The sequence below is a fragment of the Lynx canadensis genome, chromosome D1 (assembly GCF_007474595.2).
Source record: "Lynx canadensis isolate LIC74 chromosome D1, mLynCan4.pri.v2, whole genome shotgun sequence".
Taxonomy (NCBI): domain Eukaryota; kingdom Metazoa; phylum Chordata; class Mammalia; order Carnivora; family Felidae; genus Lynx; species Lynx canadensis.
In genome coordinates, this window is record NC_044312.2 from 58,118,116 (window position 1) to 58,135,918 (window position 17,803).

The 17,803-nt window shown below is 40.6% G+C and overlaps 1 protein-coding gene, 1 long non-coding RNA gene, 1 other non-coding gene and 1 pseudogene across 4 annotated transcripts in view; 3 read left to right on the forward strand and 1 right to left on the reverse strand.

Moving 5' to 3' along the window:
- Positions 1 to 15,783, forward strand: part of LOC115524684 — a 23,312-nt gene extending 7,529 nt beyond the window's left edge. For both annotated transcript variants that reach the window (XR_004344218.1, XR_004344219.1), the window contains exon 3: positions 15,663 to 15,783. This is a non-coding gene — a long non-coding RNA (uncharacterized LOC115524684). The remainder of the gene's footprint in view (positions 1 to 15,662) is intronic.
- TRNAK-CUU lies at positions 292 to 364 on the forward strand. Its single transcript has one exon. It is a non-coding gene; the product is annotated as a tRNA-Lys (tRNA).
- PAAF1 (proteasomal ATPase associated factor 1) overlaps positions 5,361 to 17,803 on the reverse strand; it is a 36,018-nt gene continuing 23,575 nt past the window's right edge. Inside the window, exons 8-12 of the mRNA XM_030331150.1 lie at positions 15,777 to 15,868; positions 13,869 to 13,984; positions 12,292 to 12,374; positions 10,028 to 10,110; positions 5,361 to 5,810 (exon numbers count right to left, since the gene is read on the reverse strand). Coding sequence (XP_030187010.1) covers positions 5,733 to 5,810; positions 10,028 to 10,110; positions 12,292 to 12,374; positions 13,869 to 13,984; positions 15,777 to 15,868 — 452 coding nt within the window. The 3' untranslated portion in view covers positions 5,361 to 5,732. The remainder of the gene's footprint in view (positions 5,811 to 10,027; positions 10,111 to 12,291; positions 12,375 to 13,868; positions 13,985 to 15,776; positions 15,869 to 17,803) is intronic.
- LOC115524677 lies at positions 6,513 to 7,367 on the forward strand (annotated as a pseudogene).

The following is a 17,803-nucleotide window of genomic DNA, read 5'->3' on the forward strand; positions in this document are numbered from 1 at the left end:
GCTGGATGCAGGGCTAGAACTCATGAACTGTGAGATCACAACCTGAGCCAAAGTCAGAAGCTTAACCAACTAAGCAACCCAGATGCCCCTGTATTTTATATTTTAAACAAAGAAACATAAAAGAAAACCTGAAAAGTCACACACACAAAAAGTCCCAATAGAAAAATGGGCAAAAGGCATAAATAGGCATTTATAACAAGATAGTCAAACAAAAAATGCAAATTAAAGTTCACAATGAGATGCTATTTCACATCTATACTGGCAAACATTTAAAAACTTGACCTCAGTGGTGCCTGGCTGGCTCAGTGGGTAGAGCATGTGACTCTTGATCTCAGGGTTGTGAGTTCAAGCCCCATGTTGGGCATAGAGCCGAAATGAAATGAAATGAAATGAAATGAAATGAAATGAAATGAAATGAAATAAAAATACACACACACACACACACACACACACACACACACACACACGTACCTTAAAAGAAAATTGAGGGGCGCCTGGGTGGCTCAGTTGGTTAAGTATCAGACTTTGGCTCAGGTCATGATCTCAAGGTTCACGGTTCACAAGTTTTAATGTTTAAATAAACATTAAAAAAATTAAAAAAAGAAGAAATTTAAAAGAAAATTGAAATAAAATAAAAACTTGACATCAAGAATTGGTGAGTACGTAAAACAAAAAGGAACTCTCAGACACTGCTATTTTGTCAGTGTAAATTAGAATAACCACATCAGAAAACTGTGACATTCCCTTGCAAAGTTGATGCGCATACCCAAATGTTCAGCATTAACAGTGAATACTATACAGCCTTTGTGCAAATAAGCCACACACACAAATACATACCATTTGCATAAATGATGCCACTTATATAATGTTCAAAAACATGAAAAGATAAATATGTTGTTAGGAATACATGTAGTGATTGCTGTGCTGGAGCTGGTTGTAACAGCTTTGAACAAACTGGCAAATGCTATCAGGGCTATTTTTTTCCTTCTGGTGAGCTAGTTAAATATTAACAAGTACATGCATAGTAGTGAGTAAGTAAAATAATAAATAAAAGCAAGAGAATACTAAACAGAGAGGGGCACACAGGGGCAACATTCCTTCAATAAAGAATATTCCTTTTTTTTCTTTTAACGTTTTATTTATTTTTGAGAGAGAGAAAGAGAAACAAAGTATGAGCAGGGGAGGGGCAGAGAGAGAGGGAGACACAGAATGGGAAGCAGGCTCCAGGTTCTGAGCTGTCAGCACAGAGCCCAATGCGGGGCTCAAACTCATGAACCATGAGATCATGACCTGAGCTGAAGTCGGACACTTAACCAGCTGAGCCACCCAGGCGCCCCTTTAAACTGATTTCTTAGCCACAGTTGCCTCTTTGTAAAGTAAAAATATGGCATTATTTTTTATTTTTTGCATTTCTGAGCTTTCTTGTGAATTTTAATCTCCATTTATTTAACCACTGAAGTTGAGCATCTTTTCATGTGATTGGCCATATTTTACTTTTTTATTACCAGAAAAAAAGATGTTATTAAAAATTAAACCCAGAGGGTTGGGTGAGAACCTTGCTCAGCCTGGGACTGGCTGAGGTGAATGCAGGGGACTCCATGTAAGGGGCACCAAGTGTGCAGGGGCTGGAGTGAAAGGGGAGGTGGTTTGTGTAGTTGTCAGATTGGTTACTCACAGAAGTATTGAGCAAATAAGTGAAATATTGAGGATTATGAGAGCCAAGTTTCTCACTGTTGGAGGAAGGAGGTATGTATGCAGACTAGAATAATCCCAGTGGAGTTGGACTGGAATTGGGAGACATCAGTGTGAACTCATGAACTTTAGTGTATATCTAGAATGCTGGATGTAGAAATATAGACATATATATGTACTGTCCACTGGTAGGGACTAGAAGCAATAATACCCCCAAAACAAAGAATATCCATATAGTGCCCAGACTTGATTTCCAAATCCATTCTCCACTAAAAAGAACTGAAGCCATCTAGACAAATGACTGATTCCAGGACTAGGGTGGGGAAGTATAAGATGAAGCTTGAATATCTTGTAGTATCAGAAAATATGGAAGTGCTAAAAGAAAGATAGAAACATGTCAAAAGGACATAGGATCCAGCTTGAAGGAGCTACCACTGGCTCAGCTGGGACATTTAAACACCACAAGAAATCATAGTAATAATGGATTATAATCCATAGAATAAAATATGAATCCATGTGTAGTCCACACTAATAGATCTATGATGAATGAGTGAATTAGTAATTAAATAAGTGGGGGAGAAGGGAAAGCTCTACCTTATAGTAGAAAGCAAATTATAAATGAAAAAGAATGATGAAATTATAAAATCACCTTTTGGCAATTGTAGTAGGAATAACTGGCTCAGACAGAAATCAACAAATGCTGAAACTAAATGATGCAAGTTGTATGAGGAATAGGATATTTATAGTCTCAAAGTAGCTCTCCACAAAATACTAACTTTGCCATGGACAAACCTGGTAGACACCATTTTAACCAGCTGATTATAATAAAAAAGATGGACAAACCAAGTGTTGGCAGTGTTGGCAAGGACATGGAGAAAATAAGAACCTGTATACACCACTGCTGAGAATGTAAAATGGTGCAGCCACTTGAAAAACAGGTGGCGGTCTTAAAATGCTAAACATAGAGTTACTATATCCTTGCAATTTTTCTGAAGGTGTGAAATTACTTCAAAGTGAAAAGTAAATTAGAAAAAAATGTATCCACAAAGAGACGTGTTCAAGAAAAAGAAACCTTTACAGGGCACCTGGGTGGCTCAGTCGGTTAAGCATCCAACTCTTGATCGCGGTTCAGGTCATGATTTCATGGTTTGTGGGACCAAGTCCAGCACTGGGCTCTGCATGGACAGTGCAGAGCCTGCTTGGGATTCTCTCTCTCCCTCTCTCTGTCCTTCCCCGATTGCACACTCTCTCTCTGTCTCAAAGTAAATAAATAAATTTTTTTTAACGTTTATTTATTTTTGAGACAGAGAGAGACAAAGCACGAACGGGGGAGGGGCAGAGAGAGAGGGAGACACAGAATCGGAAGCGGGCTCCAGGCTCTGAGCCATCAGCCCAGAGCCCGACGTGGGGCTCGAACTCACGGACCGCGAGATCATGACCTGGCTGAAGTCGGACGCTCGACTGACTGAGCCACCCAGGCGCCCCAAATAAATAAAATTTTAAAAAAGAAAAAAGAACAAGAAACCTTTACTTTGCAAGGCTATTGTGAAGACTGTGCCTGGCACCGAATATACGCTCAGTAGCTGATGCCACTGACAGCTTTCCAGATCTCAGAAAGAGGCACTTCTCACAATTAGTCACAAGGGGGCATCTGAAAGCCAGGAAACAAGATGGAGCTTCCCTGGGCCATCACAGCTGCAGAAGGGGGTTGTCCATCCTTCCTTACCCAGAATGCACTCTTCAACCCAAAAGGAAAAAAAAAAAAGCTTTGTCTGCTGCATACTGGGGATATTCCATTCAGAGAAGACAAGGCTTTTGGCACCTGAGAGCTAGCCTCTGCTCTTTCTGTTTGAATCTGGATTTTAGGGCAGCTATCAAGGATCGCTGCATCCATCACAACCAGGATATCAACTCTGGAGACCTATGAAAAGGGGCTTATGGATGTGATGGCAGTGGAAAAGAGTGAATCTTGGAACAGGAACTCAGACACACCTGCTATGTGAACTCAGCCATATCCTCCCTCATCCTGTCTTCTTCATCTGACTTCTTAGAGGTTCCCTTTGAACTTCTTTGGATCCAATGTTTCTGAGCTCCGAAATAGGTCCCTTTGGGTCTACCTGACCTTATCACAAATCATTCCTTAAATGAAAATGGTCTAGTCCCAGAGGTCTTGTGACCACGTGGTATAGTAGAAGGAGCACAGGCTTTGGAGACAGACCAAGCAAGGTCCAAAACAAGGGTTTGGTACTTAATTTTTCTTTATTTCTTTTCTTTAAATGTTTGTTTATTTTTGAGAGAGAGAGACAGAATGTGAGTGAGGAAGGGGCAGAGAGAGAGAGGGAGACAAAGAATCCAAAGCAAGCTCCAGGCTTCAAGCTGTCAGCACAGAGCCCAATGCAGGGCTTGAACTCAAGAACTGTGAGATCATGACCTGAGCTGAAGTTGGACACTTAACTGACTGAGCCACCCAGGTGCCCCAGTACTTAATTTCTTGACTCTCAGTTTCCTTGTCTATAAAAAAAAAAAAATACCATTTCCTTTTTAAGAGTGTTATGAGGATTACATATATAAATAGAGTCCCCAAAATAGAGTAGATACCCAATTATACTCAACAAATAACAGTATTTTATCTTCACAATTTAGGCATACACAACAGGTAGAAAAAAATGGATTTAAAGATAAAACGTGTTCAAGTTCCTGTTCTCTATGACTCTTGACAAATCAATTCATCTGAGTCTCACTACCTTCATGTCATAGTGAAGTTATAAAGATTACATGCTGTGAGCCATACTATTATTCCACCCAGGAATTGGCTTTTTCCCCTTAAATAAATCCAGATCTTAGCCTACACTGCCCAGCTCAAGTGTCTAATTTCTAAAGCGTAAATGATAAGGTATTCATACTCTGGAAAGTGTTAAAAAGTACAAAGGTCTAAATGTACTAAGTTAAAAAGAACTCAGAGATTCTAAGTGAAAATAAAACATGGAATATATACATTATGACTCCATTTTTATATTTAGGAAAAAAATAAAAAGAGGTGACCATGTTATACCCTTGCTTAAAACTCTTCCATGGGCTTCTCATGAACCAAATGAAATTGAAGCTTCTTACCTGGCACTCAAGCCCTTTCAATCTGGGTCCTGTCAAACTCTGCAGCCTCATCTCCTAAAGACCAGCCTCACCATCCTACGAGCACCGTGTTCCAGCTATGCCTAAAGTGCCCTTCACTATCTCTTCCTCTACGTTCCAAACTTTAGCATGCATCAGAATCACCTAGCTGGCTCTACCCACAGAATTTCTGATTTAGGGCCGAGGCGGGGCTTAGGAATTTCTATTTCTAACATATTTCCAGATGATACGGATGCAGCTGTTCCAGGGACCACACTTGGACAGCCACTGCCTTTACAATGATAGGATTCAACTTTTATCACCTGTATTTGGGATGATCAACCATGTCAGTTTGCCTAGGACTGAAAGTCACATGTAGCAGAAAATCCCTGCCCAAACTGAGACAGTTTCCCTACCTGTGTAAGAATCTTTCCCAGATTGCTGCTTATAGGATATTTACTGCTAACAAGCAGTCTTTCTCTATGGCCACAGGAAGTGCCCAAGACAGGTACTCAATCAACTTGAATGACTCTCTACTGGAGAAAGAATATTTAACCAAGTTTTTCAAATTCAGACTCCTTCAAACACATTCTCTTTATTTCCTTCAGAGAACAGGCTTTAGTCCTCTGGTCACTGTAAACAATTAACACAAATGGTGTTAAGAGCAAACTGTAAGCATCCATACCCTTGCCCTGTGTTGTTGGGGGTGAGTTTATATATGGAACATATGTGAGCTTCTTACTTAGTTCACAGTTGGTTTTATCATGGAATGATATTCCATATTCCATGGGCCAATGTAGCTGACTTTCTGTGACTTCCCAAGGGTGTCCAAGACAATAAAGGTCCATGGTCCTTGAGAAGGACTAATGATTATTCTCTTTGTCAACTAAGGCCAATCTTTTTCATTAACTGGGACTCCTCTTTCCAAGGAGTCAGAGGTCAGAGAGCTGATAGCGTCGCACAAGACCATCTCGACAGCATGTGTAGATCTGCTTCTCCCATGTAGCTACCTGGAACACAAGATTTCACAGCTCAGAAGAAGCCTGGGATTCTTCCATTTCAAAAACAAAGAACCCTGGGGCACCTGGGTGGCTCAGTCGGTTGAGCATCCGACCTCAGCTCGGGTCATGATCTCGCAGTTCATGAGTTTGAGCCCCGTGTTGGGCTCTGTGCTAACAGCTCAAAGCCTGGGGCCTGCTTCGGATTCTGTGTCTCCCTCTCTCTGACCCTTCCACGCTCGTGCTCTGTCTCTCTCAAAGATAAATAAACGTTAAAAAAAAAAAAATTTTTTTTTAACTTATTAAAAAATAAAGAGCCCTGTCATTGACCCCCTTTAGTACAAGTGAGTCTAAGAAGCTCTACCAACTCCAAAGACAAGAGGAGAATTATATCCATGATAGGTATTTTAAAAATAGCTGGTGAAGGTTCAGGGTACTTATGACTACAGAACAGAGAAATGAATTATCCAAGTAGAGAGCAAACCTATTAGTGTGGTACATATTTGAGGGCAGAGGGTCTGTACCTGGGAAAGGAGATGATCCATAGGTGGGCCAGGGTATCCCTGAACCTTGTACAACTATATTCAAAGAAGTTCTCAATATGTGTCTGAGGAGGAGTGAGGCACTGCTGGGGCTGTGCAGCTCCCAGTGGGGAGGCTTGGCTGCCCCTGCCACCTCGCTTGGTGTGCGCATGGTGCCAGTAGGCTGCCGGCACCACGGATGGGCCAGTGCAGCATCATCTCCTCCAAGATTTCGGAGCTGCTCATCCTCCTCCAGGACTGGTGTTTCTCAACCTCATCTTCAGGGGGAGCTGGCATTTTGCGCTATGTGGAAGCCCATGTCTTCATCACTTATGATGACTCTGACCACTACTTTGCAGATGTATATCCTCTCTTCCCTGCTGCAGTGATCACAGCTGTGGAGCCCGACTTTTCATTTTTGGGCTGATTGGCTGCTGTGCCACAATCTAGGAAAGCTGCTGCAGACTTGCCATATCTGTCATCATCCTACTCTTGGTTTTTGTCATAGCAGTTGTAGCAGTTTCGGGATACGATTACAGAGCTAAGGTGGAAAGTGAGGTTGATCACAGCATTCAGTGGAAACCTACAATGGAACCAACCAACCATACTGGAGAAATAGAGACTGGTACAAATAAACCAAAAGACAGCCAGCAGCTATAACGGCAGGTTGGCCCACTCCTCCAACCTCCATGCTGAGGGATGTGAGGCTCCTGTTGTGAAAAAGCTGCAAGAAATCATGGTGCATGTTATCTGGGCAGTGCTGGCACTTCCAGCCATTCAGCTGCTAGGCAGGCTGTGTGCACGCATCATATTGTGCAGGAGTAGAGATCTGGCTTATGAGGTCCTCGTCACTGGTGGAATTATGCACAGCAGAAATCGCAAGCCTGAGCTTTTAGTCTTATTTTTCGGATTTGGAAGGTGAATCAAGCAGGTCTACTGCTGTTGGCCTCCTGTGTTCATTTAGTTAAACCACACGTAACACAGGTGTTGGGACACAGAAGCTTGGTTCTTCTTACGCCGACCTATGACTTTCTTTTCCCTTGTTCTATCTGACTCTCCATGTTCTTAAATTTTTTTTAAGGTTTTAAAAAATTTGTTTATCTTGAGAGAGAGAGAGCATGTTGGCACACGTGCCTGTAAGCAGGGGAGGGGCAGAGAGAGAGAGGAGAGAGAGAATCCCAAGCAGACTCTGAGCTGACAGCTTGGAGCCCCAAGTGGGGCTCAATCCCACAAACAATGAGATCATGACCTGAGCTGAAATCAAGAGTTGGATGATTGGGGCGCCTGGGTGGCTCAGTTGGTTAAGCATCCAAATTTAGCTCAGGTCATGATCTCAGATTTGTGAGCCTGAGCCCCGCATCAGGTGAGCTGGAGCCCCACTTCAGGCTCTGCACTCTCACTCTCTCTGCCCCCTCACGGGTTCTCTCTCTCTTCCTCTATCTCTGCCCCTTGCTCACTCACGGTCTCTCGCTCAAAAATAACAAAATATTGGGGCGCCTGGGTGGCACAGTCGGCTAAGCGTCCGACTTCAGCCAGGTCATGATCTCGCGGTCCGTGAGTTCGAGCCCCGCGTCAGGCTCTGGGCTGATGGCTCAGAGCCTGGAGCCTGTTTCCGATTCTGTGTCTCCCTCTCTCTCTGCCCCTCCCCTGTTCATGCTCTGTCTCTCTCTGTCCCAAAAATAAATAAAAAACGTTGAAAAAAAAATTAAAAAAAAAAAAATAACAAAATATATAAAATAAAATAGACACTTAACCGTCTGAGCCACCCAGGTGCCCCCCACATCCCTAAGTTTTTAAGTACAACACTGAAGGTTCTAATTTCAGAACCATTTGTGAGCTGAACAGTATGGGAAAATTAAAGGAGGACCTGGGCCTTATTTATTTTTTAGAAAGAAAGAGAATGTGAGTGGGAGAGGGGCAGAGGGGAAGAGAGAGAGAATCTTAAGCAAGCTCCACACTCTGCATGAAGCCCGATGCAGGGCTCAATCCCATGACCTGAGCCAAAATCAAGAGCCAGATGTTCAACTGACTAAGCCACCCAGGTGCCCCCAGCGTCCTTTTAAAACAACATATATTGTAGTCCAATAAAACAGCAACTGTACAAAATGGCTAAACTAGATTTTAGAATCATACAGTGTGTATCTTGGTTCATCTTCAAAATCAGACTAAGCTTTGAAACCAGTGTTTATTAATGAAAACTGGCCTTATAGGAGGAGCATAACATATGTGCTCTTTTAAAACAATGTGTGTGTCTTTTTTGTTGTATAACTGAGTCCACTCATCATAAATCTAAACTCATTAGGATTAATGTACCCATGCAGACTAGCAAAATAGTTCGTAGATGGGATCTCAGTTGTAAATAGAAAACTATAATCCAAGATGTATCACCCTTCAAAAAAAAAAAAGAAGCCTGAAACTCAAAGGTTAAGAACCACTAATTTAGTGGAAATAGCAGGAATTCTGGAGGGAACTTAATCTCAGATTTGCAAATCCATAGCTACAGGACCTAAGGCAACTTTTCAACTACACTGAATCTCACTATTCTCACTTGTATGGTATGTTAAATCACAATATAGAACACTACATAGAAATTTGTAAATATGAAGCAGATCTAGGGGCGCTTGGGAGGCCCAGCTGGCTAAACGTCCAACTTCAGCCCACCCAGGTCATGATCTTACATTTCATGAGTTTGAGCCCCGCACTGGGCTCTGTGCTGACAGCTCAGAGCCCAGAGCCTGCTTTGGATTCTGTGTCTCCCTTTCTCTCCGCCCCCATTCTGCTCATGCTCTGTTTCTCTCTCAAAAATAAATAATAAAACATTAAAAAATAAATGAAGTGGATCTATATGCATTTATCTGAAAAGAGCTCCAAGATGTTAAGTAAAAAAAAAAGTTATAGAACAATACATATAGAATGATCCCAATTATGTACAAACTAAATATAAAACTGTATTATTTACATAAATACATAAACACAAGATGTAAGTGCAGATTGTCCGAAAATAGTCTGAAAGATACATGCCGAACTATTAATGCTACTTACTTCTGGAAAGAAGAGTGAAACTAAAAAGTTCTTATAAGGGACTTTTAAGTCTGTATAATTTTGTACTGTTTGAATTTTTAGAGGTATGTATTAATTGTATAAAAACAAGAGAAATCATAATACCTATACTTTAAGAATAATAGCAACAAAACAAGATGATACACGTAAAACATCCAAACATCCAGCAGAATGTCTGGTCAATAGATATTTCCCCTTTTGTTTTTCTCTTTCCGCTCTAATCAAATGAGTGAACTTTATTATTTCTTTAAAAAACAATTTTTTTAACGTTTATTTATTATTGAGAAACAGAGAGACACAGAGCATGAGCATGGGAGGGGCAGAGAGAGGAGGAAACACAGAATCCAAAGCAGGCTCCAGGCTCTGAGCTGTCAGCACAGAGCCCGACATGGGGCTCCAACTCACAAAATGCAAGATCATGACCTTAGCCGAAGTCAGACACTTAACCGACTGAGCCGCCCAGGTGCCCCTCAAATGAGTGAACTTTAAATAATAATAATGACAGATGTAAAACCACTTCTGACTCAAAACTCCTTCTGTGTTCTATCTCACCCCTAAGTATTTTATCATCCTGAATGCCCACCAAGTAGCTGGATTCAATCCCCTCACAAGCCTTAGATCCCAGGTGAGAATCACCCAGGCCTGTACCTTGTACACAGGGTCACAGTCAGCCCCAGTGAGCTCCATGAGATAGTCTAGGTCTTGCTGGACAATGAAACAGCTTCCATCACCTAAAAGGCAAAAGAAAAAATCAGATAACTGAAGAGAAAGCTGCATACAAAGGAGTTTAAACTCAGTATTTTAGTTTATTTCTGTACATCACTAGCCGAAAGAAGATTGTCCCAAGACTGAGAATGGCAAATAGATCTCATTATATGGGTCAAATATGAGGACCTACAGTGGTTGCCTAAAATGCTGAGCTAGAGGATTTGAAGGCCAAGTGCAAGCTCAGTGGGAAAAAGGGCCGTCTTTGATTAGCAATACCTGTCAAAGGCACAGAGCAAACAACTGCAGGGTTATATGTCTGATTACAAACTTATCCTGGACAAGGATTTTTTAACAGATAATTTGTCTACACAAATTTTTTTTTTTTAATTTTTTTTAACATTTATTTATTTTTGAGACAGAGAGAGACAGAGCACGAATGGGGAGGGTCAGAGAGAGGGAGACACAGAATGTGAAACAGGCTCCAGGCTCCGAGCGGTCAGCACAGAGCCCGACGCGGGGCTCGAACTCACGGACCGCGAGATCGTGACCTGAGCCAAAGTCGGCCGCTCAACCGACTGAGCCACCCAGGTGCCCCCACACAAATATTTTAAGAAAAATCTGTGCTCCCAAATTATTCTTCAATCTATAAATTTGACCACATAAAACTAGGCAAAGGAGCAAAGTTGTTATAACAAGAAAATAAAAGCATATCTAATTTTTAAACTTAATTTTCTCAAAAGAATGTGGACAAATGAGACTTGAGATGATCTATAAACTGCTGAATGAGGTAATTTTTTTTTTTTTACTTAATATAAAAATAGTACATGCTAATTGAAGAAAACTTTAAAAATGAAACAGAAGTAAAAAAAAATCACACATAATCTACCAAAGATAATCATTGCTAATATTTTAATGTTATTTTCCAATCTTTTCTGTGAAAATTTTTATTTTACATGGTTGAGAGCATATTGTGTAAAAGAATACCTTTATGCATGAAGTTTTTCTGAGCAACACTGTGACTTTGTATAGAACCCGGGAAAAAATTTTTTTGATTTAATTAACCTTTTCAAGCTTTTTAAAATTTGAAAAACTGCGGTCCAAAACTATCTGTTAATCAATTTTATTTTAAGTTATTTGTTAATCAATCTATATCCCAACCAACAGCATACAGGAGACTGTATCCTTTCTTATGTTATTATTATAAATCATCTTTTTAATAAAAGAATTATCTTTTAGAGATAAATATTGACAGGTGAAATAATACAATGTTTGTGATATGTTTCAAAATATATTAAGGGTTGGAGATTGTATGGGAATGGGCAAAACAAGATGAAACAGGAATAGCCATAAATTGGTAATAGTTGAAGCTGGATAATCAGGTTCATTATTCTATTCCCTCTACCTTAGTATCTGTTTGACAATTTCTATAATAAAAATTGTTTAATCTGGCAGGAGATTCTAATAACTTTCTTTTATTAGCCTTAGTTTTGTCATCTGAAAACAGAGTTATATTATGATGAATAAGGTATAGTCATTACTCTCAAGGAACCTGGACTAGAGGGGGATATAGACAATTATAATGTAGAGTGATAAACACTATATGATAAACAAAGTATGCCAAAGAATTGTGGAGGACCATGCCCCTAACCCTGCCAGAGACCAGGCATTTAAACCTATATTTATTTATTAAAAAAATTTTTTTAATGTTTATTCATTTTTGAGACACAGACAAAAAGACAGAGCACGAGCAGGGGAAGGGCAGAGACAGAGGAGACACAGAATCTGAAGCAGGCTCCAGGCTCTGAGCTGTTAGCACAGAGTTCGATATGGGGCTTGAACCCACAAACTGTGAGATCATGACCTGAGCCGAAATTGGACACTTAACCGACCAAGTCACCCAAGTGCCCCTATTTATTTATTTTTAAATGTTTATTTATTTTGGGAGAGAGAGAGACAGAGTATGCATGAGTGGGGTAAGGGCAGAGAGAGAGAGAGAAAGAGAGAGAGAGAGAGAGAGAGAATCCCAAGCAGGCTCCGTGCTGTCAGCGCAGAGCCCAATGTGGGGATGGATCCCACAAACGATGATATCTTGACCTGAGCCAAAATCGAGAGTCAGGCATTCAACTGAGGGAGCCACCCAAGTGCCTCTAAATCCATGTTTAAATGAACTACAGGAAACTCTCTCATCTGGCTACTGGACCCACCTTGACTAGCAATGAATCCATCTCTGAAACTTAGCAGGGACAGAACCGGTGCTCCTGACCTGTGGATGACTTGTACTGGAACCCTAGGATTCAAAAAAAGGGGCGATTGCACTTTCTTTCTTCAAAAGCAATACTTGACAGTATTCAACATATAGTACTAACCATACAAAAGCAAACAGGACGAATGTGGACAGAGATTAAACATTCACACAGTTTCTTTCTTGGCAAGATCCTTAAAGGTCATCCATGCAAAACTGCCTTGAAGCGAATCTAAATATGTCACTAACTAAACAAGTCTATGAGCCAAATGAACTAAGCCACCACCAATAACTCCAGTTTTTAGGGGAGCCCTGATAAGAGTTTAAGACAACAATGTTAACAACATGTTAATTATTTTGCTTATAGACAGAATTAAGACAATTGCAAAATATTAAAAATGTCAGGACTCTTTAAAATGAAAGACAAAGGTGAGAATCAATTTAATATATATGTAAGGCTGATTTTCTAATAATCAGAGATTCCCTATCTCCACAGGGCAAAAACAAGTAAAAAAGTAAAGTAACTTAAATTATGGGAGAAAAGGTATAAGGTGATCACTCCTTCGTTGGAATTTCTTCACTACTCTTGGAATAAAGTCCAAACTCCTCTGGATGGCTTGCAAGTTCTTTCTCAACAAACTCCTGCTTTCCTGTCTGGCATCACTCCTCCCTCCTACCCAGTCTGTATCATACATATTTGTCATATTTTAGAGATCCCTGAAAGTGCCATACGTGTCTTCACCCTGCTCTATATGTTATTCTATCAAGGCAGGCCCCTTCTTCTTTATTTGTTAACTTCCTACTGGACAAAATCCAATAAAATCCTCATTTCCTTGGAGAAGAGGTGCTTTCTCAAGTTCCTGTGTAGAGCACTGATCACACCTGCATCACAACAGTCTTTTACCTGCCCATTTTTACTGTCAGACTCCAACTGCCTCAAAGGCAGAGTCTGTATCTTTTATTTCTGTTTTTCAGTGCCCACAAAAGCCATTCATTTAATGTCAACTGAACAAAGAAAAGAAATGAAAGGAAGAAAGGACAGAAATTGGGAGAAACTGTTAAATCCTGGGACAGAGGGGTTGCTTGATTTTCTCTGGGTATCTGTAAGACCAGAATAAGGCCTGTTTCAGACAGGTTATGATCCAAGCTAAACAAAGAAACACAGCTGGCTTGCATGAACTAAAAATGATCAATCTTAGGCCAACCCAGATTTAATACCACTGAGAAAAATACTGAGCTCCTTAAAATTACAAGTTCTACACAATCATTTAAGTGAAATGTTAGTTCATTATTTAAGCTTAGATTCCACAGTAATCACTACAATAGAACAATCATGACAGCATGAATCAAATTACCTTTTAATATGATTCCAGGAATAATAAGAACAATCAGACAACTCAAACCGGAAAACCTTTATAAATGGAAAAATACACCCTTGATTCAACAGTCATCTCCATGCTATCCTAAATCAATGTTAAAGCTAATAAAAATTTCCACTCTGTAAGAAGACCTGCATCATGCAAATGAGTGGTGACTCACCTCGGACTCCTCACGTCCAGCTGATAAATGTTTCCATCTTGTGTCCCAGCCAATAACAAGAAGCCAGAGAGAAAAGTGCAGCAGTTGAAGGCATCTGAGCCAACAAAGAGGAACACCTGGGAACAAGCAGGAGCCAAAACTGCTGTTTAATTTTTTTTCAGGAATAAACAGCCACCAAAAAAAGAAAATTCTCCTATTTTTAGAGAAATTTTCTTTCCTCTCCCTTTTAACATTCTCGATCTAAATTCACCAACAATGGAGGAGGAACCACTCTCGTGATTTCAGGAACCTGAGGTTCCCTGAGTACTTCAGCAGTTTATGTAATACCATACCCTAAGGTGGCAGTTTTCAAACTATTACCCCTCAATACATTGACTCATAGGATCCTCAATACCCCAAATCCTTCTTCTCCTGCTTTTCATTAGAACCTTCCATTTGAGAAACACTTGACATTCACACATTTAAATTTTGCTTCGTGTCACTTCTAACAACCTTTTGAAGGGAGACACTATGTAGGAAAAGAAACAAGCTTAAATGAAGTGGCAACCTAAAGAATTACAGGGGCACGCGGGTGGCTCAGTTGGTTGGGTGTCCGATTCTTGGTTTTGGCTCAGGTCATGGTCTCACAGTTGAGGGATCAAGCCCCGTGTTGGGCTCAGCACTGGGCATGGAGACTGCTTGAGATTCTCTCTCTCCCTATCTGCCCCTCCCCAGCTCGCTCACTCACTCACTCACTCACTCACTCTCTTTCTCTCTCAAAAATAATGCTAAAAAATAAAAATAAAAAATAAAAAATTATAATTCTCCCCATGTGCCTCAAAAAAGAAAAGAAAAAAACAAACCCAACCAAGCAAACAAAACCTGTGATTTCTCATTGGAAGGAAAAGTCAACATGGAAATTCAGAGTGCAAAAGCAATATGATAAAAAAGAGTGATGTTGCAAAAGCAATATGATAAAAAAGAGTGATGTTCCTGGAACGTCATTTCTGAAAATGGAAACATCACTAGCACAATGAAGTAATGAGAAGAAATGAAATACAAAACCTGGGGGTGTCTGGGTGGCTCAGTCAGTTAGGTGTCTGACTTTGGCTCAGGTCTTGATCTCATGGTTCGTGAGTTTGAGCCCTGCATTAGGCTCTGTACCGACAGCTCTGAGCCTGGAGACTGCTTCTCTCTCTGCCCCGCCCTCCCCGCCCCCCCCCCCCCGCTCTGTTTCTTTTTCTCAAAAATAAATAAACATTAAAAAAAACCAAAAAAACTTGTGGCCAAACCAAATCATTAAAGTTGTTGGGTGATGTTGACAGGAACTAGAAAGAAAATTTAAAAGTTGAATCCCAGGGAACTCAGAGCTTAATGAAGAGCACAGTCTTGCCCAGCAAAACCTCAGAGCCTGAAGGAAGAAAACTAAACTAATTCTTCCATAAAAGACATTCTGGCCATTAATTGATCAAAAGCCCTGAACATATGAGTCCTTTACTCAGAATTTCTTCACATTACTTTGGACACAGAAGGGAATCTACACAACCTTATCATTTTATATATAGCATACTAAGGCCCAGAGAGAAAGTGACTAAACAAAGCTCACAATGCAGTAGAGCATTTAATCCTTATCACATAACCCTAGAAGGTGAGTACTACTATGCCTAGTTTGGTGACGAGGAAACTGAGGCTCAGAATAGTTAAGTAACCTGTTCAATGTCACAGCCATTGTGGAGGAGCTAGGATGTGAATGTTGCCCTTAACCCAAAACCTCTGTTCTTAATCATTACACTTTACTGTTCCTTACTCCTGCAGCTTCCTCAAAAGGTGAACACAGGGAGCAAACAGAAATGTTTCCAAAACAGCCTTTCAAAAATCAGAGTGACCCAGGTTGCACCAGAGTTCAAAAGTCTGAGAGGAACCACTTGCCGGCTGCCTGCTCTGCAGTCCCAAGCACTGAAGTTTCTTATCTTCCCGTGCCAACAGCAGCATTTTCGACTCTGTTCCAACCTCCCGTTCACCTGCATGACAGATGAGCCAAGTTAACAGTGGGCAAGGCTGATCAGCTGGTTGTGCCCAGAAAGCAGATACTGATGGCTGTCTACTGAATTACTGTTAGTGATTAACTTACTAACTTAAAAAAACAATTATGTTCTGTATCTGGACTTTTGATATTGTTTATATGACTGTACACATATGTCAAAATTCACAGAACTGACATTTTAAAAAGAGTGACTTTTGGGGTGCCTGGCTGGCTGGCTCAGTCAGTAGTGCATGCAACTTTTGATCTTGGCGTTATAAGTTGGAGCCCCATGTTGGGGGTAGAGATTACTTAATAAATAAGTTAATCTGAACAAAACAGTCTCTGCCCTCAAGGCTCTTATGGTCTGTAGTCAATGAAATTTATTCATTCACTAAACAAATCTTTATTGAGGGTCTACTACATATCAGACACTATCCTAGTAATATACAAATAGCTAGCATACACAAATAACACAGTAACAGTAATATATAAACAGACAAGGTCCTTACTCTCAAGAATTCTAGTGGAAAGAGGAAATAGTGGAGTAGGTAAATAAACAAATAGGATATTTTCAGACAGTGATGAGTTCCACAAAGGAAACAAAACAGAAAAGTATGATCAAAAGTGAGTAGACAGTGGAAGGAGAGTGAGGAAGGTAACTTTAAATTTAAACTTCAACTTTAAAAAAACTCCAGGGAGGCCATTTTTCAACTGAGACCTGAATGGTAAGCAAAAGGTAGTCATGCAAAGAACTTTTGGAAGTACATTCCAGACTAAGGGAAGAACAAGGCAGAGACCAAGAGGCTGGCAAAGTTTGTAGTGATGAAAGAACAGACAGAAGGCCTGTGGCTGGAACGTGGCGGGTCTAGCAGAGGGCAGTATGACATGAGGCGAGAGAGGATCGAGGAGGTTAGAAAGTGTAAGGGTTTGTGATAAGCCAAAGAAGGGGCTAGGATTTTAATATATGTATAAAAGGAGGCTACTGGAGGAGAGTAGGAACAAAGGAGAGAGACATAACTTGTTTTTTTAAATGACCACAAAAGTTGCTCTCAGGAGAATGGATTACAGGAGATGAGTACAGGCAACAGATGATGACAGACCAGAACACGATGCTAGGAGGAAGGGAGAAGAAGAGGGCAGGTGGAAAAATCAGAAACAATCTGTAGACTGTAGGTAGAGATGACAGAGTCTGCTAACATAGGACATGAGGAAAGGTGGGATGGATTGTGAATGATCATTCAAATAGGTAGATGGTAGTGCCATTTACAGATTTGGGGTGGAGGGAAATCAAATATTCCATGCTAAGTAAGGTTAAGTTTGAGCTGTCTATCAGACATCTAAAGAGTCTGAAACTCAGGAAAGAGGTCTATACATTAGACCTAGAGCTCAATCTCACAAACTGTACCATGAGATCATAACCTAAGCCTGTTTGGGATTCTTTGTCTTCCCCTCTCTGCCTCTCCCCTGAACATGCTTGCTCTCTCTCTCTCTCTCAAAAATAAAAATAAAAACTTAAAAAAAATTAATTTTTAAGTAATCTCTACACCCAATGTGGAGCTTGAACCCACAACCCCAAGATTAAGAGTTGCACGTTCCACTGACTAAGCCAGCCAGGCGCCCCTAAAGATTTTTTTAAGTAATCTCTACACCTAACATGGGGCTCGAACTTACAACTCTGAGGTCAAGAGTCACATGCTCTATCAACTGAGCCAGCCAGGGGCCCCCCACTACTACTACTCTTAATCAAACCTCTGCCCCGGCCATGCATATCTTTCTACCCAAGTCAATTTTACCTCCAAACCGTCTTAATGTGAACTGCCCCTATTCCTCCCCCCCATCTCCCATTATTCCCATTCTTGTCTGTTCAACCCAAACTCATCCTTCAAGGTTCAAGTCAACTTCTTTCTGACATCTGTCTCATGTACACTAACCT